The 24,340-nt window shown below is 40.0% G+C and overlaps 1 protein-coding gene across 1 annotated transcript; it reads left to right on the top strand.

Annotated features, from left to right (window-relative positions):
* Positions 1–1,873: 1,873 nt before the first annotated feature.
* On the top strand, positions 1,874–23,944 carry phex (phosphate regulating endopeptidase homolog, X-linked). The gene is made up of 22 exons (XM_084341336.1): positions 1,874–2,196; positions 5,836–5,892; positions 5,982–6,143; positions 6,955–7,038; positions 7,897–8,123; positions 9,134–9,202; positions 10,991–11,107; positions 11,302–11,385; positions 11,888–12,030; positions 12,193–12,286; positions 14,438–14,566; positions 14,826–14,927; positions 16,435–16,512; positions 18,574–18,677; positions 18,767–18,825; positions 19,174–19,228; positions 19,748–19,815; positions 19,912–20,042; positions 20,167–20,232; positions 20,464–20,568; positions 21,517–21,593; positions 21,701–23,944. The coding sequence occupies exons 1-22, from the start codon at positions 2,073–2,075 to the stop codon at positions 21,801–21,803; spliced, it is 2,238 nt and encodes a 745-aa protein (XP_084197462.1). The 5' UTR covers positions 1,874–2,072; the 3' UTR covers positions 21,804–23,944.
* The last annotated feature ends 396 nt before the right edge of the window (positions 23,945–24,340 follow it).

Genomic DNA, 24,340 nt, shown 5'->3' with positions numbered 1-24,340 from the left:
GAACCAGAACCAACCCTGTAAGTGATGCCACAGGAAAAGTCAAGAAACCACCTAAGTGAGTGGGGTTATCTCCTCTGGAGACCATGAATGTTTGAACAAAGTATCATGGCAATTCATCCCATAGTTGTCAAGATATTTGAGTAAAAAATACAAATTTCAACCTCATGGTAGCACTGAAAGAAAAGTCAGGGGATAACCAAAGTCAGCAGGGATCATCCTCTGGGTACCATGAAAGTCTGTATCAAATTTCAGGTCAATCTATTTAATAGATGTTGAGATATTTCTATAAAAATCTAAAATGTCAACCTCCAGGTGGTGTTGCTGAAAGACAAGTTAGAGGATCACCAAAGTCAGTAGGGTTCTTCCTCTGGGTACCATGACCGTCTGTACAAAATTTCATGCCAACCGATCCAATAGTTGTTGAGATATTTTAGTATAAAACATAAATGTCAACCTCATTTTGGTGCTAAAAGAAAAGTCAAGGTATCACCAAAGTCAGCAGGATTTATCCTGTGGGAAACATGAATGTCTATATAATTACATACTAGACGACATCAGAGTACATCATCTAGGAACCATGAATATTAATAAAAGTTTTGAGCCAAGCCATGTAGTAGATGTTGAGATATTTCACTGAATAAGTGATGACTGCTGGTGACAGGTAAAGAGATCACCAAAGTTTGGTTCATCCTCAGGGGACCAGTCTATCCAATTGTTGTTCAGATAATTCTGTCTGGACTAAAGTGATGGACCATACAGTGAGATTACAAGATGACAAGTTCTTGCAAGAATCCATCTTGGAATTCTCCAATCAGTGTCCAATGAGGAACTACCAGCGTCCACAGGTGAGGTTCATGTGTGACGACAGCAACGGTTTATTTGAAAACAATGGCTGAAAAGGTGATGATGGAAAATATGTTTCTGCTCCACCCCGAGCTGACCTCAGTGAGAGTTCGATTTTCCAATCGGCTCTGCTGTTCGTGATCCAGAGATGGTTCGTTCAATCACCTGCCAAGTTTTTTCCAAACATTTTCCAAGAACGACTTTTCAGCTGGCCCGTCGGGTTGGACTCAGCGCAAAAAAAACAAATTAGACGCTAAAACAGCAGCAGGGACAATCAAAACTGGAGCGAAGAGTCCCAGTTGAGATGTCAAACAATACGAACTAAACAGGACACGAGTGAATGTGAGTCACAATGGGGGAACAATAGCGTTGTGGTCGATGTGTCCGCTTGATGAATGGGTGTTTTTGGCAGCTACAGGAAGTCACGTCTATATAAGGACTTTGTGGCCGACGCCCCAAACCCTAATGAGCACGTGCGGATGAAGTTCTCGCCACAGCAGGGGGGAGGAGGGTGGAGGCTGAGGACCAACCAGGAGCTGTGGTGTCGCTGTCAACACCACCTCTGTCTCTTCAAAGAAACCATCGACGCGTTCTGACAAAAACACTGATGTGTTTTTACAGGCGGCGACGTCATCATCATCAGATTAATCGATTGTAATCAGTCCTGTGTGTGCGAATCTAATTTTGTTCTGGTCTACTGACTGTCTGATCTGATAAATGTTTCGAGCAGAGCACCCTGCTGTTTTGTGCATGAGATTAGCAGCACACACACACACGCACACAAACACTCATTTCCCATGTACGCTACTCACAGGGCCCGCAGCCCTTTAATGGTCCCGCAGTAATACACAGATAATGTTTCGGCTGATTTTATTAAATGATCTCTGTACATCACTGGGAGGCCCTTGGAAGGGAAGGGAGGAGAGGAGGAGTGCCGGTGGAGAGGAGGAGTGATGAGATGAGGGGGGGAGGGACAGTTTTGAAGAGCCGGGGTGAAGTTAGAGTAGCTTACAGATAGACTGATAGCAGCAGAGAGGCAGGAAAGTGAGTGAAGTCAGGAGGATGTTACTTTAACTTTTTTGGGGATTTTGTTTTGCTCATAAATTAGATTTTTTTTTTTGCAGATTTTGTTGCTTTCTGGTCAGTTTACCTGCTCATCTGAAAGTTAGAGAGTGAGTGTGTTTTTTGTGTGTGTGTGTGTGTGTGTGTGTGATACAGTGCAGTAAGCTATGGAGCGGGAGTGTCTCGGCGGCAGCGGGGTTAAACCCGACAGTGGCAACATACGTCTCTTTAAGGTAGCACTGGCCATGTGTGTGTGTGTCTGCGCCGCTCTGGTGCTCGCACTCATATTGGGTAAGTCCAACACACACACACACACACACACACTTTTTTCCTCAACCTGCATTATAATTTGCAAGGAATCCGGTGGCAATGTATCGTAGAGTCCTCAGATTATAGTACATGCAAGACCGTAAATAACACTGGTGGGAGCAAAGGTCTTTGTGGAGGGCTGGCTGGATACTTGTGTCAAACTATTTTTGGTTCATATAAGGTTTCAAACACACCCACATGCACATGGGAAAAAAAAAACCCAACCTCTTCATAATGCTCTGTGGGAGTCAAGTTGAACTCTGGGAAAAAGAGGGAAGAATGCGCGTGTTGACACTTTGTGGGTATGATTTCCGGCAGAATTTAAAATTAATTAGCAGGGAACTTTGTGGTAGAGTAATGAGAAGGGTGTGCATTTGTTTATTCACAGGAGGGCAGCGCACATTAATTAACACTGACGTTTTTAAAAAAAGACTTAAAAATACAGTAGACGTGCCAGAAACAAGTGATTTGCTGCAGTAGTGCAGCTAAAAACAGGCAGAAATGATAGTTATTACACACTGGAAGCATAAAAATAAGAGAAAATGTTATAGTGTGAATGAAAACAAGGCAAGGCAAATTATTTTAACTACATTACAGCAGACACAAAAGGCTCTAAGGAAAGACGAGACAATGTAAAAAGATTATTGAACATAAACAGTGTAGAATGAATCATATTTTATAAACTGTACCTCAAGTTTGATTTTAGTTCCTCTTTCAGTTGTTTATTTCTAGAGGTCGGAAATTCCAGATGTTTGCTTCTGTCAGTCACTTCTGGCAACTTCCCCTTTTTTCTTATACTAAAGTCCAGATATATATATCTTTAAAATATGTATAGAAGCCAACTTGTCAAGTGCAAGCTACAGTAATAACAGAAAAATTAAACACACGTATCATTTTGCTGATAATTCAAATGTAAATAACTTTTTTAACTTTTTTTTACTTAAAAAATCAACCTCCATTTGCTTAGACAGGGAATTATCTGTATGTTGAATATGAGGCTGCAGACAGGAGACGGTTAGCTTAGCACGAAGAATGGAAGCAGGGGGAAAATAAAACAGTCCTGCTGTCGGCCGTGGATGTACAACAAGAACTGGATACAGAGGCGAGGCCACATTCGTTCGTCTGAAAGCTGCTCAGTGGCACATGAAGCTCCACAGTCTGTTCATTCTGCCTCCGTCTGGCAAAAGATACAGAAGTAACCGCTGCGATACCACCGGACTACAGAGCAGCTTCTTTCCTCAGGCTGTCAGACTCCTAAACTCATCCTCGACGCTCCTTATGTAGCATTATACTTAAAGACATCTACCAGCGAAGCCGGATGACTATCAGTTTAGGTTCCTGGCTAACTTGAATGGAGATGAAATTATTTAATTGTGCAGCTCTTCTACACTTTCTAAAAAACAAAATGGATCAAATTTTGATAGAAACAAGTCATTTTGCGGAGGTAGTGATCCACAGTCTCTTTCGGCCCATGTGCATCACGTGATGTTGTAATTATCCAGTCTGACCACTGAGTCAGTTAGCTTCAAAGTCTTCCTGGGGGCCACACAAAGAAACCCCTGCCTGCCCATTAATCTTAGCAACTCGTTACATCTTGTTAAGTTCAATCCAATCCAATCCACTGTATTTATATAGCACGATTTTAACAAACACAGGGTTTTCCAAAGTGCTGCCCAACAAGATAAAAACACAATAAATAGATGAAGTACACAATAAAAAGATAAAAGTAATAAAATAAAATAAAAAGCACTGCCCATAGAAGATAAAAATATGCACATAAACAAATAAAATCATAAAATCAACACCCTACGTGGTGTTAAAAACCACTTCATTTCTCATCTTGAATATTAAACAAACAATATTCAACATGTTAATCTGTGAGATTTTAAAGGAGGGTTAGGGTTGAACTGTTCCTTTAAGAGTCTTCATGTTGACTGTTTCTGCAGTTCAGTAGTTTCAGTAGTTTCAGTGGCTGTGATGATGGTTGTGGTTGTGAGGGGGGTGTGGGTGTCTGGGGTGGGGTCAGCGTTGATTGTTTTTTTTTTGTTATTGAGGGAAGCCTGAATTCTTGTGGTGGTATTGAAGTGTCGTTATGTTATGTGCCTATGTATGCACCACCAACCCTCCTCTGCTCTCCAGCCATGCGAATGACCAGACACAGGAATTTTAAGTAGTTATTTTTTCCCTTCTTCTTCATTTTTAATGAGTTTAGAGAAGGGTGGCTTTTAAATTTGTGCCTGTTTGTTTTGGTGGCCTGCTTTGGTATCCGAGTAATGAACATGAGGTTAGCACTGACACTGGAGCCTCAGACATCTGTGCATGTGTCAGTGTGTTTTCGTCGGAGCTGTCAGGAGGGGGGGGGGGGTTACCGAGGTTGTTCCAGGCCAAGTGGGTCGTGCAGGGCTGAAGTTGCAAGCATTTCCACTCAAAGTGGGCTCGGCATTAAGCAGCTCTAACTAGACAACAAGACCGGTCGACCGCCGAGGTCAGACATTGCGGCGCAGCACTGTAACGCTCCACTCATTCGTTCACAATAGATTTCAGTTGCTAAATACGCCCGTGGTGCCTCTGTACGCCCTCGGAGCCACATCACACAGCAATGGTTTCTGCAGTGGTTAGAAAAAGCAGGAGCTCGTTCACCTTCGAGGAAGGGAAGTGAACGGGTAAACCTGTGGTCGTGCTGCGAGGAGCGTAAACAATGGGAGGCTCTGTTCTGTCTTCTTGTGGCTGCTCTGATTAGAAGTGTGTGAAGCAACTTTGACTGACAGAAAAAATAAAGATTATGCGGTGCGTCGAGTGATATCACACGGATAAAAGTTAACGTGGCGATTGTAAGTGGAGGCTTTTCTCTGTGCAGGCAGGCATGAGGTTAAAAACTGAATCCACTAACTGTTTACTCTGTTCCTGGAGCTCTACAGCTGTATCAGCTGCACTTTGGTCTGCATTTGTCCTATTAGATAAAGAGTGGATTGTGGGGAATCTCCCTCACAGACTTCTCTGATAAGCTGTATCATTTTGGGTCACATGAAAGTGTGATTAGCAGACACGGTTCTCTGTTCTTCATTCCCTGATAGCGTATTATGATAATAACACAGAAAATAACATGCTTTCTTTCAGGTAACAGGTATTTTTTTAAATATAAATGTTTTTCACCACTGTTCTATACGCTGATCAACCACATGCGAAGGTGAAGTAGGCCAGCACATGAGGTGATTGATTTATTCTTTTCACCCGTTAGCCCACATGACTTGCTGGTGTCTAAATGTAAGGAAACAGCACCTCGATGAAAGTTGTAGTCGACACCTCTGTCTTCATTGATCTGGTGCAAAGATCTACAGCTGAAATATGGCAGAAGAAATAGCCAACTCTTCTTTTTTGGTGATATGTGATTTGTTGATCTATACATCAAGTAACCTATTAATGCAAACACCACTGGAGATGTATTGATTATGTTTATGCTTTCTCCAAGTCTACATTTGATGATATACTGAGCGAAGCGATTGATATCCCAACACTTCTTAAGAGCCACCAAGCAGTGGAGGACTATTTGTATATGTGCAATAGAAGATGCATGCAACCTAAGTGTTCGACAAATTAATAAAAACTTTTCTTCTCCCTCAGTCGCTCAAAAATCCAGTCAGGAGGAGTTCTGTCTGAGTCCAGAATGCATTGAAGCAGGTGAGGAGTCTTCTTCTACCTGATGTTCAAAGTTTCTTATTCGACTCGCTGGGTTGTGGTTTTACTTTTTGTCTTCTTCAAACGTACAGCGGGGTCCATTCTGAGTAAAATGGATCAGTCCGTTAACCCCTGCGACGACTTCTATACTTACTCCTGTGGCGGTTGGTTAAAGGAGAACCCGATCCCTGAAGATTCCTCCTCGTACGGCATCTACCCCTGGCTACGGCAGCACGTAGACATCAAACTCAAAGGTGTGTTTGACCACGAATTTCCCATCAATGCCGGAGCTCATCCACCTTGATGAAAACAGTCAGAGGCAAATGTAGCCTCGAGCCGCTAACCTAGTGTCAGACCAGGCTACAGAAGTCCAGTGAGCTCACTTCTTTCTAACTCCACACCTCACCTCAAGTTTTCAAACTTGTAGTCTTCAGGACCATCCAACACTGACTTACGAGGAAATGTATCAGACTTCACAGAGCTCAATCTGCAGCCACAAAAGGCTTTATACATATTTTGTCACGTATGCAGAGGCTGTACACAGCATTTAAAAGTCCAACGTGTAGGATTTAGTGGCATCTAGTGGTGAGGTTTCACATTGCAACCAACTGAATACCCCTCATCTTAACCTTCCTTATGGGGGCAACAAACACCTCTCTCTAGAACTAGTGTTTGATTTGTCCGTTCTGGGCTCCTGTAGCAGCAAGACCTGCTACCTCTGTAGATATGAGACTCATATAAGACTCATTCTAAGGCAACAAGAACGCAAAGAGTCTTAGTTTCAGGTGGTTATACACCAATGAAACATAATTATAAATATTATGTTATATTTTTGCTGCTGAATCCTTCACACTGAACCTTAAAAGTATAAAGTCAGTGGAGTGACTCTGTAATTGTGACATTATTGTACTTATTCACAAGGCAAGATTGAACTTGTGTCCAGTTTATTTCACAATACCAACCAGGGATTGTTTCTTCCGCAATGAAAAACAAAAAACAAAAAATGTGTTAAAAGTTTAATTCGGGTAAAGGTAACTATTCAGGCTGTTTTCTTTTCTCTGTCAGAGTTATTAGAAGCTCCTTTGGACCCTGATGAACTGGAGGCAGTGACGAAGGCTAAGATTCTCTACCGCTCCTGCATGAACGAAAGTGAGTCTAACACACACATGCACTAATGTTGTTTGAGTGGACATAGCATTGACATACACCATCATTCCCTGGAGACTTAGCTTACCATTACTCTAACCCAACCCTAACACAGGAGGTTAGTTGTCAAAATTCCCCATAATGTCACTTTTTTGCACCCTGATTCTGTACCTTCTTGTGGGGACCATTATTTACATAAGGCCTTCCCCAGCTCCTAACCGGTCCTTAATCATCCAGACTACATGCCTGACCCCAAAACTCAACCTGACTTAAATCTAAACCTAACGCTTTTTGAAAAAGTTAGAGCACGCCAGAAGGTCCCCACAATTCAAAATGTCCCCACTTTGCATGTATGCAAACAGGTCCACAAAAAGATACTGCAAATCAAGAGCCCACAAAGACAGTGCTAGTCTAAAATAGGATAAGACAAGCTTTTTATTGATTCCCAGGGCAGATCATGGTCATTGTAGAAGCAAAAGCAATAAGAAACAGCATTCCTTGGAAACTCAGCATAACCAACCGTCTTACCATTATTCTAAGCTAACACTCCCTCTAAATGCGTGGTTAGTCGCCAAGTGTGTCCCCATAATGCAACTTTTTTGCACTCTGATTCTTAGCCTACTTGTGGGGACCATTGTTTACATTAGGCCTTCCCTAGCCTCTAACCAACCCTTAACAATCCAGACTAAATGTCTGACCCCAACACTCAATCTAACTTAAATCTAAACTTAAAGCTTTTTTAACGAGCTAGGTCCCTACAATTCAAAATGTCCCCACTTTACATGTATGCAAACAGGTCCACACAAAGATACCGCAAGTCAAGAGCTTACTTTCTTAATTTCTCCATGTGTGTTTACATAGCTCTTCTGGAGCAGATGGACGCCAAACCGATGCTGAAAACACTTAAGATGCCTGAGTTTCGGTGGCCCATTGTGGGGGAAGGGCTCGGTGGGGACTATCAGTGGTCGGCGGAGCACTGGAGCCTCCTGAAGACTCTGGCCGAGATGAGGAACCAGCACACTAAGAGCGTCCTGATACGGCTGTACGTCTCCCCCGATGACAAAAACTCCTCACACTACGTCATCAAGGTCAGACATCCACAGTTCACTGTTATTTCTGTTTATTCATGAATGTTTTTTATATTTAGAGTTTAATATTTTGATAAAGAGACGACAGTGAACCACAAATTGTGGTGTTTATGTTTGAGTGATGTGCAGATTAAATAAAAAACATACATGTTGTGAGCTTTAGAGGTGCTGGTAGCTGTGTTTTGTTACCGTTGGCTGGTACCATGCTAGCTGTTCCTTCTGTCTCCCAGCTTTACTCTATGACCTAAGCTAGGCTTACCAGCTGCTAGGTCCAACTTCATTTTTTACTGACAGTTACAAGAATGGTATCACATCTAACTCTGCAAAAAAGTGAATGGCTATGTTGTCCCGAATTTTAACCAATTAAGTTCATATTGTGAATACTTTATATTGCTGCAGAATATTATCCGAAACAATGTACCCTTCAGGCAGCCGTTGGTTTCTCTTAAAGCCAGAACAGTTAGGAAATGGATAAACATACCGGACGTACAGTAATCCACCACCACTATCATTTTTATCAGTTATTTTCACTTTGTGTGATAATGCATTTGTTCGCAGGAACTCTACTTAAAATGTTTCCTGTTGCTGCTTTCAAGACAGCGTTAATGGAATCATAATAATCAATCTGGGAGTCAGTGTGATAGCGTGGTTATAATGTTTCCTGCCTGACAACTCTCAAAACTTGAAATTTCAGAGTGGGCTTGGTTGTGCCATCATAGGAAGTTTCACACCTCTAGCTCTTTTTTGTTTTTGGTTAAGCCTGATGTTTTCTCTTCAGAAACACAACTTGTATGCAGACGACCACACTGTTAGTTGCCAGTAATCAGATCAGATCTGTGGTAATGACGAGTTGATGTTGTAGATGAGATGTGAAAGACCTCTTAACAAGGACTTACAAAATAAGATAACGTGATCAGATTTTAAATACATATACGTACAATACGTTACAAGATAAACAAACTCCAAAAAACAGCATCAGAGGCTAACCTGTGCTCTCTGTCTTCATGTAGCTCGATCAGGCATCCTTGTCTCTGCCCTCAAGGGAAGACTACATCACCAACTCTTCCTCTGCCCAGGCGGTGAGTTCCTGCTTCATCTTTCAGAACCTTTTACTTGTCATCTAAAAGCTTCTCTTCCTGCAGCACCAATTTCCTTCCTGTTTGAGTGATAAATTGCAGCAGAAGAGAATTTCAGCACTTGAAATATCAGCTGTTAATGTTGTTGTTTTTTTTATCAGACTCAACACATGAGTTTTCACAAACAACAGATAGTCAAAGACATTAATTGTAGTAGAGCAAGTTGATGCCTCTTCAGGCCAGAATAACAAGTATGCAGTGGCTAATTTTCTCATCTGTCTTATCCATTAATATACAAGAGTCTACATGAAAAAGTGAAAAGAAAAGAAAAAGCTCCACTTGGTTGAAAAAGGTTGCTAAGAGTAGATTTAAGAGCTCTAAATTTTTAATTATTAGCCAAAAAATATATATTTTTAACCATCTATAAACTTGTTTTATGTTATCATTTACTTCTACTATAATACTTCCTGTGTTGTTCTTAAATTAATAATTATGTTAAGAGAAATGCAATAAAATTGCTACTCAAAATCCAAAGAGAATTAAGTTCTCTCTCATAGTATATTTTATTATTTCATAGCGAACGCACATCTTTGATCAACACGAGACCTAGATGAAGTATTTCCCTAAAAATAAATGAAGAATGACACCTAATTTAACTCCCTTGTTTCATCAGTTATGATCACTTTTAAAGGGAAATATTTGATCATAAATAATTTATGGCAATTTTGGACTTGATTACAAAATGAAACTGTTATTAAAATGTTCATGTAGTCATTGTAAATGACCTCTTGCAGAACCGCTTGTCTATGACAAAAGCAAAAGCAAGTCGTATCTAAGACGAAAGGTGACCTTAATGCTAAAACTAAGCTGAAAAACACAAAAAAGGAGAGTATTTAGGTCGTTGCTTCCTTTCATAATCAACAACCTTGATACATATAAAAGAAGATGTCTGATATAGTCAGTCAATCAAGGTTATTTCCACAGTAATTGTCTGTTCTACATGATTTAAAGTAGGACCCCATATTTGATTAAATTTCCTTTCACTGCCCACTTGTAAGGAGAAGAATCCTAATCATTTCATTGCAGCTCGGACTCAATCTATTTAAATAATATACATTTTCTATCGAGTAACAAAAGTTTCCCCAGAAGTCATATTTAGTTGAAATGTCCCCTTATTAGGATTAATAAGAAAAAGGGACGGATGGGAATTTATAGTCCGACAGAAAATTACGTTTCCACTGAAATACAGTCCCAGAAAGAAAGATTTAATTATCGGACAAGACCCAAAACAATGTAGGTAAGAAGCGGTATGTAACTTTAACATTTTATGCACAATGGAGAGACCTGGGAGTTGAATTTGCTTGACACTGAGTCAATCCATTCATTCAAATCAATTACTAGATGTCTTTTCCTACTTCTGGGGGAAGGGAGCAGAGCATTTTATAGAAATCAGACAGAAAGTTTTCACTCTTGTGTGATACTTCTGATGTATTTTACACTTTTTGTGACTGGTATTTTTTTATTTTTACTGTTTGTGTTTTGTGTTTGAGTTGGTAATGATATTCAAGGGTTATTTTCTGTTCCTTAAACCAGTTAAATATTTAGAAAACACAAGCATAACAGAATACCTCTTGCTGATATAGCAGTACAGTCGTATCTGAGTGTGGATGTAAGTCTTGATTAATGTCTGGTGGCGTCTGTGTTTGGTAGCGGCAATGACAGTAGCTTAAAGCAATAAAAGAATACATGATGTTCATCTTTTTCTGCCTCCCTCTCCGCCTCTCTCTACAGTATCGTGCCGCCTTGCTGAGTTTGATGGTAGATGTAGCAGTCATGCTGGGCGCTCCAGAGAAAGCAGCGCTGACCCAGATGGAACAGGCTCTCGCCTTCGAGACCAAACTGGCTCATGTAAAGACGTCATGTCAGATAAATATAATATCACTTAATGTATGGAGAGGATTTGATAGGCCTCTGGGGCTCGCATTGTTAATCTTAAAACACAGCATTGATTCATTAACCTCACCAGCAGTATGAAGGTAAATGATCTTATATTTAATTTATGATCAATCATGTTGGTATAACATCGCTCTTTGTGTCTGCAGATCCTGATTCCCTATGAAAATCGCACCAGTGAGAACATGTACAACAAAATGTCACTCTCTCGGCTGCAGCGCTCCATACCAGGGGTACTTCAACACAAACAGACACATAAACAACAGCAACATCATTCATTTTTATAATTGCATTAAAGGGAAAGGATGGAAACAAGCATTCACACATAACATTTGAGATCCATCTGGATGATAACACAACTAATAGAGATAAGGTCCAATGAGGGAAACAGCAAGGGGCGTGGCTTCAGTTTGTCTTTCCACAATCACCTTGGCTTTGGTCAAAAGAAATGTGAAATATGTAAATATTCCAGCTGTACACAACCATTTTGCTGATGCCCGACTCTTTGTCATTGTCCCGATTGAAGCCACTGTAAATCGCCTCCTTACCACCTCCATTTGAATGCTGTTTCTGAAGCTTTATGATATTAAAAATAAAAACACAATTGTAGTTTAGTAACTTTAGTAGTTTAGCAATATATTTCTTCTTCTTCTTCTTTTAATATATACTTTATTTTTCTATTTCGCTATATAAGTAATCTTTACTGTATATGTTTCCTCCTCCGTCTGTTTGCAGTTTGATTGGACCAGTTTTGTAAAAACTGTGGTGGAGTCCAAAGTCGAGCCGGTTCGATCCATCCACTCCTCTGAGCCCATCATCGTCCGAGCGCCGCAGTACTTCAAGGAACTTATCAAACTCATTCAAAACACAGATCCCAGGTACACACACACACACACGAACAGCTAGACAGAAGACATACACAGACTGATGAGCACACACTGGGGCTGGAGGGCTCCTGCCTCTCATTATAAGTACATTATAGTGTATAATGAGATTACATGTAGGCTTTTAATTAATTTCCCTCCTCTCTCTCTCCCCAGGATTGTTGCTAACTACGTTCAGTGGAGGACGGTTTTTTCCAGGATCACCACTCTGAGCCGCCGTTTCCTGTACAGATACCTGGACTACGCTCGGGTTGGTACAGAGAGAATCTTTAAAATCTACGTCTGTGTTGGGTCATTTTTTTAGTTTTTAGATTAGCTGAAGAATTAAATGATCCTTCATGGGCTCAGAGGCAAAAAAAACAACCTTTAAAAACAGTTGCCCTGTAAGAATGCTTAAAACACGGCCTTGTGTCATGTTGACATTTTGCAGATGGATGGTTTGTTTACATATGGAAAGTATTTGGCTGTGAAGCCGTGGAATTTGGTTTAAATCACACAATGTGCCTCGAGTGTAAACAGGAACAAATGAGTCCTCAGGAATTCAGCTGCTGACATTTGTTGCTCACTTAACTTGAATATCAACTCTGACAACACAAGATTTTCCTTTAATTAATCCTGAATTACTGCTTTTATTTAACAAACTATAAATCTGACGTAAACTCAAACTAATTCATGACTATTTTTAAAAAACAAGATGGCTCCCTTGACCCAAGCCTTTAATGTACCACTGAAGCTCTGTAAACAGTCTGTGCTTTGTGCTCATTTTATACAGTTGTTTTAATTAATAGAATAAGGAATAATTAATTTACTAGTGGTTTAACAACCTATCGGATTTCGGTGAATATTTTATAAGCTGATTCCAGTCTATTTTTGACTCAGTATATTTCATTTCAGGCCCTAAATCAACAAAATATTCAATATTTGACACCTGTCAGTGTGAAGAAGGCTTTGAAACAACATGTAGGCCTTTGTGTTGCGAAATAAAATATACAAATAACTGAATAATTTAATTATAAAAATCCAAAAAATAAAAAACAACCATCAAGATACTTTTAACAGTCCTACTGTCCTCAAGCCTCATTTATAGACTTAGAGTCTGTTTCGGATCATTTCGATAGTGTGCTTAAGTTAGATTCATAAAAGACGCCAAGCAAAACACAATCACATTTGTATCTTCAGCACTTGTGACACATATCAAATCAACTTAAATTGACGGCGCCTGCTTGGTGTTTTCCACCTTATGTAATGCCAGCACAAGTTGTCAGAAATAGCCACGGAGAAAATACCAGAAAATCTAACTTTTTGGAAGATGAGATCACGGTGACTTTAGAGGAGACTGAAGCCAGACAACATGTTTTATTCAGTGGACTAACAACTGAGTAGGCAAACAAAAGCTACACACGCTCCTTGGGAGTGTGTCACTGTTGAATATTTTTCGTAAAGGTCATATGTGTCTCAAACTGCAATACAGTTACATAACCAGCAGGAAAATCACTTAAGTCAAGTCACGATTAGATCATTTCCAAGTCAAAGTAGGGGTTTCTGCAGGTAAAAGAACAATATATGGCCTCAGGATATAAATCAAACTGCGATTTTTGAATGATCCAACATACATTTTTTACCCTAAACTCCCTTCTTTTAGTGAGAAAAGCCTAAAATAAAATAAAAATGTGAGCAGCAAACCCACACTCTGAGGTTGCTTAACTTTTCTCAGTCTCTGTTTTCATGTCCTTAAACATTCACAACAGTAATTAGAGAGCTGGGACAGTAAGTCAAACTTGAAGCACCACTTCAAAACCAGTGTTTCAAAGAGCACAATGGAGAACATTTGAATAATAACAAATAAAAGACGAGTGAATTTGAGGAATGAAAACAAATCTGGACAAGCAAGTAATAAAAAAAATGCCTTTAGAGGAGGTTTAAAACATGCAAACTGTCAATGTTAGGCCATTTAGTATGTAGTTAGTTTGCATGTTGTCACTTTTCCAGTTGAAATTGACTGCTTACATAAAACCTGCTTTGAATTTTGTCTCATATCCTGTATGAACATACATTACATACATCTTTAAGTGAGAAAAGAAAAAGTAGAAGAGTAGCAAACCCACACTGCTTCTCTCAGGTTTCTTAACTTTTCTCAATCTCTGTTTTCATGTCCTTAAATGTTCATGACAGTAATTAGAGAGCTGGGAAAGTTATGTGATTTGAGTAGTTCAGTCTGTATTTTTAGGATCTTGAGACAGAACTCCAAATTAACTTTATAGCATGACATAAACACAGATTATGTCATGTGTAAAAGAATGTCATACTTAAAAGAAATATCCATGTATCAGTCTAGAAAACAGTGTAATTTAGTCGAAGAGACAAAGTCACCTTGCGTCTCCGTCTCTGACACCCCCACCAGGTAACCACAGGAACCACCTCCCTGACCCCGCGCTGGGACAAGTGTGTCAACTACGTGGAGAACTCGCTTGTTTATGCCACCGGGCGCCTCTTTGTCAACACGCACTTCCAGGAGGACAAGAAACACATGGTGCGTACGTCCCACACATCATGACATCATGTCCAAAACTGTGTTTAATTTTTCCGGATATGTTTAGTTGCGTGTGGAGTGTATTTTGTCTGGACTGGAGATGATGTCAGACGTTTAATGCAGTGTGTGTGTTTACGTGGCAGTGACAGTGAGTGATTTATTTTCTTTTGCAAATGCTCGTTGTTTTCATATGGAAGTCGCATCCCGACATTGAATCCTCTGTCGGCTTCTGATTGATATGAGAGTGTGTGTTTGTCAGATGGAGGAGCTGATCGCGGGCATTCGCTGGGCGTTCATCGACATGCTGGAGAAAGAGAACGACTGGATGGATCAACCAACGAAGAAGAGAGCAGTAGAGAAGGTAAGGACAGCTGTTAGCTTCATACTCATGTTTCTCCAAACTCTACTTTTTTATAAATTTATTCTAATTATTCTGTTGCGATTAAAATATAAAGTTATGAAGGGTAAAAATATGTATTTTATCTATTATTTTCTGTTTTGTTTAATTAGCTGTCTATAAATGTCCTGATTTGCCTTTATGTTACTAAATCATGTAGAAAATACATTAAGAAATTGTTCACAAAAAAATGTAAAGCTGCATTAATATTTAATGACCACTTGGGGGCAGTGCATGCAAAAAATCTGTCTCTTTAGGTGCTAAATGTTTGACTGTTGTTCAATGTTTTCTCCAACTAGTTGCACACTTTTGGCAGGAAGCAGGCAGAGTTGTTCTTGCTAACAGCATCTGCTTGCTGTGGCTAAAAAAAAAGTAATTGATGAGAGCGGTGAGGTTGAACCAAAATTCATGGCCGCAAAACAAAAAACTTTAAGCTGAAAGAAGCTAAAATGCTTTGCAGAGGTAAAAGGAAACTGCTGGTTTGGTCGGTGATCATTTGCTTTGGGTTCATCACTGCAGAGACACTTTTCAAAGAATCTGTCTCTCCTCGAAACTGTTTTCTCTCAACCTAAAGCTGCATTTTTTTGGCCACTTGAGGAAAAATATCAGTCACTTTAGCTGCTAAATGTGACGTCAAACCCAAACAATGAAGTAAAAGAGGCTAAAAAGTGTAGTAGAGCTGCAGAGTGCTCTCCTCAACAGGAAAATTACTATTTGGTTGACTGAGAAATGTTTTTTTCACCACCCATATTTATGTTTCTTGCTAGCGGCGACCTCTAGTGGCCGTTGTAACTATTACAGCAGCAAAGGAGGAAGTCAGGAGTAGTAGTGTAGAGTAAAAAAGGCCATAAAGTTAGGAGGTCATGGATGGTGGTCGGGTTAAACAAGCACAGTACTTTTACCAAGAAGCGGCTGTTTGTGTCCAGTGTGTACACAAAAGTCAGCAGTGAGTTATAAACTTACCAAAATGGGACATTGTGTCACAGTTTGTATGGACACATTTTGAGACATTTGACGCAGCAGTGCCATTCTGCCCTTTCTTTTACTGACTTTATAAGTTAAAATTGTGAACTTTAAATATGTTTTCATGGAGTCCTTTTCTCCTTGAACAGAACTGTTCTGCATTCACCAAACTCTGCTACAACACACATATTGAAAACATTTAAGCAAACCACCTCTAGCTTTTATTACCACCACAAGTAATGTCAGACTTTCAGTGTGAAGCAAGAACATAAAAATCCACATTATTCCATTTAAACTGACCTCTTTATTGTTCCTACTGGCTCTTCTTGTAACAGAACCATTGCATGGATTCAGGGATATTTGTTGTTTGACTCTCAAAGTCCTCACTCCTTCTCGCTTGTTACGGTGCTTAAACTTTCTCTATGTTAGTTACTATGAATAAGTTACTGACAAATCAATGTATAATTTAAAAAGCTGTTTAAACTTCTCTTTTGTCGTCTCTCTCAAGGCTCATGCAGTCTTGGCTAAGGTTGGCTACCCCGAGTTTATTCTGAACGACACCTACCTCAACGAAGATTTAAAGCAGGTTTGTATACTGTAGCACTGCTGTAAGATAGTTCAGTAAGCAAAGCAAGGGTACAAAATGGGAGTAGAAAGGAATGATGACACGGGAGAAACAACCATTCAAGTGATTCATGGGCTAAATGATGCCCACCAGTTTGTCTGAAGCTGTATTCACACAGGACTAGTATTACCACAAGACCGCATTCACAAGGGTCAAGACAAGTCTGTATTTTGCTCTGACTCTTTATGACATTATCTCCTGGTTGGTTGTTAAGGTTCTGCGTAACGTCAGCGTTTCTGAAGCGTTGGTCTGTTCTTCAGCAGCCACATGAATAATACAGTTTAGAGCAGTTTTGCCCACTTTCTGGACGTGTTACAGGCATAAGTACACATTTAGATCAGGTAACAGATGCTTTGTGGCTCGACTTGAATATGATTTTGTTACTCCAAATCTTCTTTTTCACCACTAATTGTAATGTCAGGACAGGCCATCTCACAGCATATGTTCACTGCAAGTCGATACTAGTTCTGAGGACAGAAAAAAGATTGTAGCAGTCCCATTATGTAGTACTTCTTTTTTGTTTTAGCTGAGTTTCAAGGTCCCTCTGGATTGATTGCAGTGGATTCAGATCACCTGTGTGCAGAGTGTGAAGACTGGCTCATAATTAATAAGTGAAAGCAGCTTGAGGCACTCCCTCCTCGCCAATCAGGGTGTGACGACGCCCTGTAGTGAAGGCTCACAGATTGTCATTCTTAGTAGTTGAGTGACTGTCAAAAGTCACCATTCAGTGAGGCGACCTGAATCAGAGGCATGCTTCTTTGTGCAAGAGTGTTGCTTGACTTTCAAGCCTGGCGCCTGCAGGTTTTCTTTTGTTTTAACTTAACTGAACCCCTTGATGTCCAACCCCCTCGACACACTTCCCCATTTCATTTCATTGGGGACTTAATAAGTGGTAAAAGAAGTATGTTTCAGTTTCATTATCCCCTGAAGAGGCATTCTTTGATGTATCATTGATGGCCGTTGGCATTCCCCACCAAAATACTTTTTGTTTATATTTTTATGTGGTTTGGGGCTTGTTTGTAGGCATTTTTCTGCCAGTACCACCACAAACAAACAACACAAACCCAAATCAGATTGAGGTGACAATTCACACAGGAAAAATACATGACCTATGGTAGCCAATTTTTGCTTATTTTTATGAACATGATAGATTTGCACAGGTTCAAGACCAGAGATGATCCCTACAATTATTACAAATTCCTGCAGGTCTCCAGGTAATATTAGTCTCGTATGAATGGGGCTGAAGTAAAATTTTATTAAATCTGAAGAGTTAAAGTGGCCGTATGGAAGCCCAAAATTTAACTTTATAACACTCAAAACATGAGCTAACATTATCAACAGAATGTGAAGAAACCTATTTATTACGTTGCAAAGATGTCTACTAATGTTAGCTTGCTCACGAGCTAGCCAGTCCAGTCTCTAAATCCCACTTGCCAGTGATAGTCCGTTTAAGCAAGGAGATGTATGCAAGCAGCTAAACAAAATGAACTCACACAACGTCAAGAAAGGAAATACTATTCTACTGTCCTTACTGAACTAAAACAAGCTTAATTGCCATGTTAACGTATCGTAAAAGACTCATTCGAAAAATCGTGAAAGACTCCTTGACGTAAAAGCCAGACTATCTTGGCCCCTTGTTGTTTAATGGATTTTCTCGTCCCTGGAATCATTGTGCTAATCGAAGCCGCTGTAAATCGCCTCCTTACCACCTCCGACTGTGTCCAGACCCAGTCTCGTGTCCATGTTCACTGGGAAGCATCTGAGCCCTGTCACTAACTGTGACTCCCCGCGGGATCCGCGGCCATGGTCAACGCTAACTAACTCCACACAGCTAATAGGGCTACTTAGCTCCAAAGCTAACTGAGCTACTTGTTAAATGCAGCTAGTCGCTCCAGCCAAAGATAGCTGCAGAGAACAGTATTGTGAGCAGCAGTTACAGTGGTTATGCTGCCCTCTACACTTTTGGAGACATCATTCAATATACATACTAACAGTATGTCTTTGCCTTTGTGTATGTTTTAGCTAGCGTTCAACGAGAAGGACTACTACGGGAACGTGATGCAGACGCTGAAGTTCATCGCCCAGTCTGATATCAGCTGGCTCAGAAAGAGCGTCCCGCGTACAGAGTGAGGACTCATATGTTAACCTGCTGTGTGATGTTTGGTGCTTTACTTAGCTCATGAACGTGCATTTATTATGTGTCTTTGTGTTGCAGGTGGTTTACTAACCCAACAACAGTGAACGCCTTCTACAGCTCGTCCACGAATCAAATCAGTAAGCTACAATATGTGATTGATTACCGAGATGCAAATTTTTTATTTCATTATTCTGAAATTCCAGACAGGATGACGCTACACTGCACCTCAGTGGTTTCAATTAAGTAAAATGGCTGAGTGGGCATTTCAGTGTCAGAAATAATTAGGAATCTGCATTAAGAACAAACCAAATCTGACAGATAAGGCAGGATTGCTTTCTAACACAGGTGAAATGTGATCTGTTTTATAATAGTTTCTCCTGTAAGAAACGACACTTTTTAATCACAAATAACTGCGTCTCACACGGGGTGAAATAGAAAAAAAGGAGCCTTTGAAAATAATTAATATTTTTGATCTTCTAATTTAGGATTCCCAGCCGGAGAGCTTCAAAAACCTTTCTTTTGGGGAAAAGAGTATCCAAGGTGAGATTACAGAGCTGTGACACGCTCGACTAACAGACCAAAGAAATGCTACCTCGTGCTTCGCTCAGGAGCAACATGGAGCTCTGAATAATTATCCTGACATGAACCTCAGACAACCACAGAGAAGATCTGTTGTGCTAGGGCCTGGGGATAAACAGCACAGGTTTATACCTCATGCTCCACTGTGTACTGTTTCCTTTTTTAAATGTATCGCTAAATATTTCACAACAATAAATAATTGAATCCACAATACTGTCATACATTAGGCTATAAAAGATCCAAGTAATTTCTAAAACTGTAGATGAAGGTTCTCAGTCATCCAGGTCATGGTCATTTCAAAGTGCTGTATCGTAGGCAACTGGACTTGTTTCCGTTTCTTAAAGACGTTTCACCTCTCATCCAAGAGGCTTCTTCAGTTCTAACTAACTGGAGGAGAGTCGCAGGCTTTTAAACTCTGTGTGGGTGTTCATACTTCATACTTATTACGAATATGTACTTCATCCTCTTGTCTGTCTCCAGATCTTTAAGTTACGGTGCCATCGGGGTGATAGTAGGACACGAGTTAACACACGGCTTTGACAATAACGGTAAATACTGATCGCCGATAATGACCTCAGACAAACATTCGCTATAACGCAGCAATTTCTAACAAATGTTGTGTGTGCGATTCTTCTCACGAACAGGACGCAAATACGACAGTAACGGCAACCTCGACCAGTGGTGGAGCAACTTGTCCGTAACAGCCTTCAATGAGAAGACCCAGTGTATGATTGAGCAGTATAATACTTACCACTGGGACGAGGCAGGCCTAAATGTAAGAATCCCAGCACAGATATGCATATTTAAAAGAAGAATCCAGTCATGAATGCTCTTGCGTAGTGTCCAGAATTAACCTTTTGTTAATGAATATATTTGCTTTGTGGATGTTTGTTCTGTAGGTTCGTGGGAAGAGGACCCTGGCAGAAAACATAGCAGACAATGGAGGGATAAGAGAGGCTTTTAGGGTATGATCTGTTTTCTTTCACAATCGGGGATTATCTCCCCGCATCTTCGTGCAAAAATGGTTAAAATCACAGGTGCAACTAAAAATGTTAAATATGATTTTACTGTATTTATTAGTCACCTGTATCTTGCAACTCAAAATGTCCTTTTTGTGAAAGGGCTATTTATAAGACCTTCTAGCTGTCATGTTAAGAATCCAGAGGAGGAAACGATCTCTTTTTATCTGTGTGCAGGCGTACAGGCGGTGGGTAGATGAGAGCAGAGGTGGTGTGGAGGAGCCTCGGCTGCCTGGAGTCGGACTGAACAACAACCAACTTTTCTTCCTGAGCTATGCACATGTAAGGACACACAAATACACAGATGCAAACTATTTTTGTCACTCTGCCAGTGTTTCAACCAGGAACAGCTTTTCTGTGCACTTCTGTTGTCATGCAAGGGTAACATCGAGGTATACTGAGTCTTGAGCAGGTCAAGGTAATGAGTGGAGGCTAGTATATGGTTCATTGTGGTTAACATTACGGTACTGTTTGTGTTTATGATAAAAACATTTAAAACAATGCAAATGTTTACTGAAATGGAAACATTTATTTGATTGCTTTAGTTGCTAGCTACTTCGCAGATTTGGATTTTCACAACAAAATATAATCAGCATGTATTATTATTATGTTATATATGTTGTATTATTAAAATTAGTGTCATCTTTACCAAATGCAACACTGAAGTTGATGTACACATTTATGCATCAATGATTATAATCCAGTAATCCAACATACGTTATTATGAAACGGCCATTTTGCACAAGGTTGACTTTTACTTTTGGCACTTTAAGTGTATTTTTACTTCACTTTGACTGGTTACAAAGTATTTATATACACTTGTATTGCTACATTTACTTAATGGTCCCTTATGCTCGTTTTCAGGTATCTACTAGAAAATGTTAAAATGCTTTAATATTCAAAAACCACATTATTTTCATCATTGCAGCCCCTCTCTTTACCCTCTGAACACTCTGTTTTTAATGCCTGTCTCTTTAAGACCCCCCTCCCAAAAGCCTAGTCTTCTCTGATTGGTCAGCTCTCACAGGCCTGAGCAGTAACCCACCACTGCTGGGGGCGTGGCTGAGGGTGGTGGCTGTTTAGTTGTGACATCACAACCTTTAAAACCTTTTAAAGACTTTCTACAATACGGGACCTCTAAGTAAAAGCTGTATATGAAGAAACACACACAACTATACTTGATATACACAAACAATCAATTCACCCATCTGATCTGCTTATTCTCTGTAGGTGAGATGTAACTCATACAGACCAGAAGCAGCCAGGGATCAGATCCAGAGTGGAGCTCACAGTCCACCGAAATACAGGTGAGTACACACACTTCAACACACACACACACACACACACACACACACACTGATGAATGCCTGCAATCTTGTCAACCTGTCCTTTTCTCATCACTGTTGCCCTGCAGAGTTATCGGAGCGATGAGTAACTACGAGGAGTTTCGGAAAGTGTTCAGCTGTCCCGAGTCGTCGGTCATGAACCGAGGTGCACAGTCCTGCCGGGTGTGGTGACCCTTGATGTCAGCTTGACCCCCCCCGAAACCAGTCCAGAGCTGCCAGCAGGACATCTGTTGGAAAAGGCTGATATTCTTGGACTTTGCCAACGTAGTTTACATGTTGTGTGGGAATAATGAAGCACAATGAAGCTGAGTTGTTCTCACAGATAAAGATGCACCCTGACATATAAGCATGTCAGGGGTAAGAGCCTCTGTCAGCGGGCTTTTGTATATTGTTACTGCAACAAAGACGCATTCAGTTACGACTGAAGACGTTTTCTTACGGACCATAATTTATGGATAATAGGTATGTTGGGAGAAAGTTTTCCCAGCCCTATATGTGCTTTAAGTGTGACTTCATTAAGCTAGAACCATTCTTATGGGAACAAACAAATTCTATATTAATGTAAAGGTACAATATTTTTACAGGAACCCATATTTCAAATGTTACTGTAACTGTCAGGTCAATATCTGTATATTTTAATTAGCAGGTTTGATGATAAAAGAGCAAAAATGCAAACTAGAATACAACGTTTGATATTTACAGTCTGATTATATCTCAAGTCTTCAAACCTCATTTATCCTTTACCTTTTTTGAGGGAAAATAATTGTGAACGCTTGTATCGTGCAAGAAAACTTATATCAACCTGCTGGTTTATTTTTAAGACATAATGTGTATGTTTTGTATTGTGTTCGTGTGTGTGTGTTTGGGGGGGGGGTTGCTTTGATACTGTCTCACTTTGTTTCCGTCTCGTGTCAGACATTTATATTCATTTCTCCTGCAGTTCAGCCCCGAGGCGAATTGAACTTGCAGAATTACAAGCACTCAAACTACAACATGCACTCCCTCCATTTGTCTTTCTGTCTCCTTCTCTGAACCGCTCTTGCCGAGGTGCACTCACAACGTCAGCTTTGTTTTGAAATATGTAATGTTGCTCTGAAATAAAGGACGTGTTTTACATGACAAGATCTCAGAAGTTAAGGTCAGAAAATGTGAAGGATTTGTCTTCTGAGGTATTGTTTTATCAGGAATAATCATGAACTGTTGTTCCTGAAGCCAGTGTTCAGATAATGCTTTGTAGATTAAAGCGATTGACACCAAATGTATTTTCATCTGTTTTCTTTTGCTTTTCCAAAGCACTCTCACTTTCGACACAAACTGATTCCTCTTGTGCCTCAACTGATCTTTGGCGTCACTGAACGGTTGCCAGCTCTCCATAAGTTCGAACTTAGCCTAATTATAACACAAGTGCTAACTGAGTGAACGTATCATTCAATAAAAATTAGTCCCACTATACAAACTAAGCTGTTGTTTAAATTAAAACCAAATTTACAACTTACTGCCATATGTAGCTAACTGAACTAGCTAGATTAACCGACAAAGGCAAGGAGGGGTACGGTTGACAAAATCTGTCCTGACTTTGATACAGTATTGTATTACTGTATTGGCACTTAAATACAGTTTAATAATTATGTTAAGTGGGAGGATTTGAAATTACATTTCACATAATTAACTCTATTCCTCAAATTATGAAACATTACACAATTAAAGTCTGTGTGCCTGTCAGTTGGGCAATACAAAAAGTATTCATAATAAGCAAAGTTGTACCTGGGCCTAGATCTACAAAGGATTAGCAGATAGCTTTAGGCCCAATCCCAATACACCCTTTGCCCTTAGCGCTTTGTGTATTCACGTCTAGGAGTCGATACTCGCTGGGGTAGAGGGGTAGGGTGTCCCGATACATGTTGGGGTAGAGGGGTAGGGTCCCGATACTCGTTCTGGTAGAGGGGTAGGGTGTCTCGATACTCATTGTGGTGGAGGGGTAGAGTGTCCCGATACTCGCTGGGGTAGAGGGGTAGGGCTTAGTGTTTCAGAGGCAAGCTTCAAACCGAGAGTTATGAGGACTTGTTGTCGTTCCAATATATTATGGTCCTTTTCTTTATAACACGCATAAAACAATCACTACTGGTATCCTGATGTCTCGGTGGCTAACTAGCTAGCTAGCTAATGTTACATTTTTATTGTTGTTTTCTGCATGATGGTCTCACACTTCGATGTATTTCATAGCATTGTTTTTGTAGCATTTTGAAACTAGCTAGTTGTTGAGAATTCAGGAACTGTTGCACAGAAACTTAGTAATGGATTAGCAAATAGTTTTTATTAAGGTCAGCACTGCTCCCATTAATATGATGGTAACGAGAAAATGTATGTGAAAAATTGATTGTATACCTTCTTTTGAATAATAAATCAGTTTTCACTAATATAAAGAATTATGTTCTGAAATAATATCCAACAAAGAAAATGAATATCAAATCTAGCATTCTTTTACAATCCCTATTGATAATTTTTGAGGTTCCTCAATATGTTTCATGTGGTATTGACACAATAGTCAGGCTGCATCTCCCGATTGATTGGACAATTATTTGTACAATGATTTTAGTCTGAAAATGTCTTAGGGTCGATGTGATGTCTTTAAATGTCTTGCTTTGTCGTTTTTAAACCCAAAGATATTCAGTTTGCAATGATATAAAACAATAAAACACAGCAAATTC

Source organism: Pagrus pagrus (genome assembly GCF_965226575.1).
Source record: "Pagrus pagrus genome assembly, chromosome: 20".
Classification (NCBI taxonomy): Eukaryota; Metazoa; Chordata; class Actinopteri; order Spariformes; family Sparidae; genus Pagrus; species Pagrus pagrus.
Note: the sequence above shows the minus strand (reverse complement) of the source record. Positions and strands in the feature narration are given on the sequence as shown.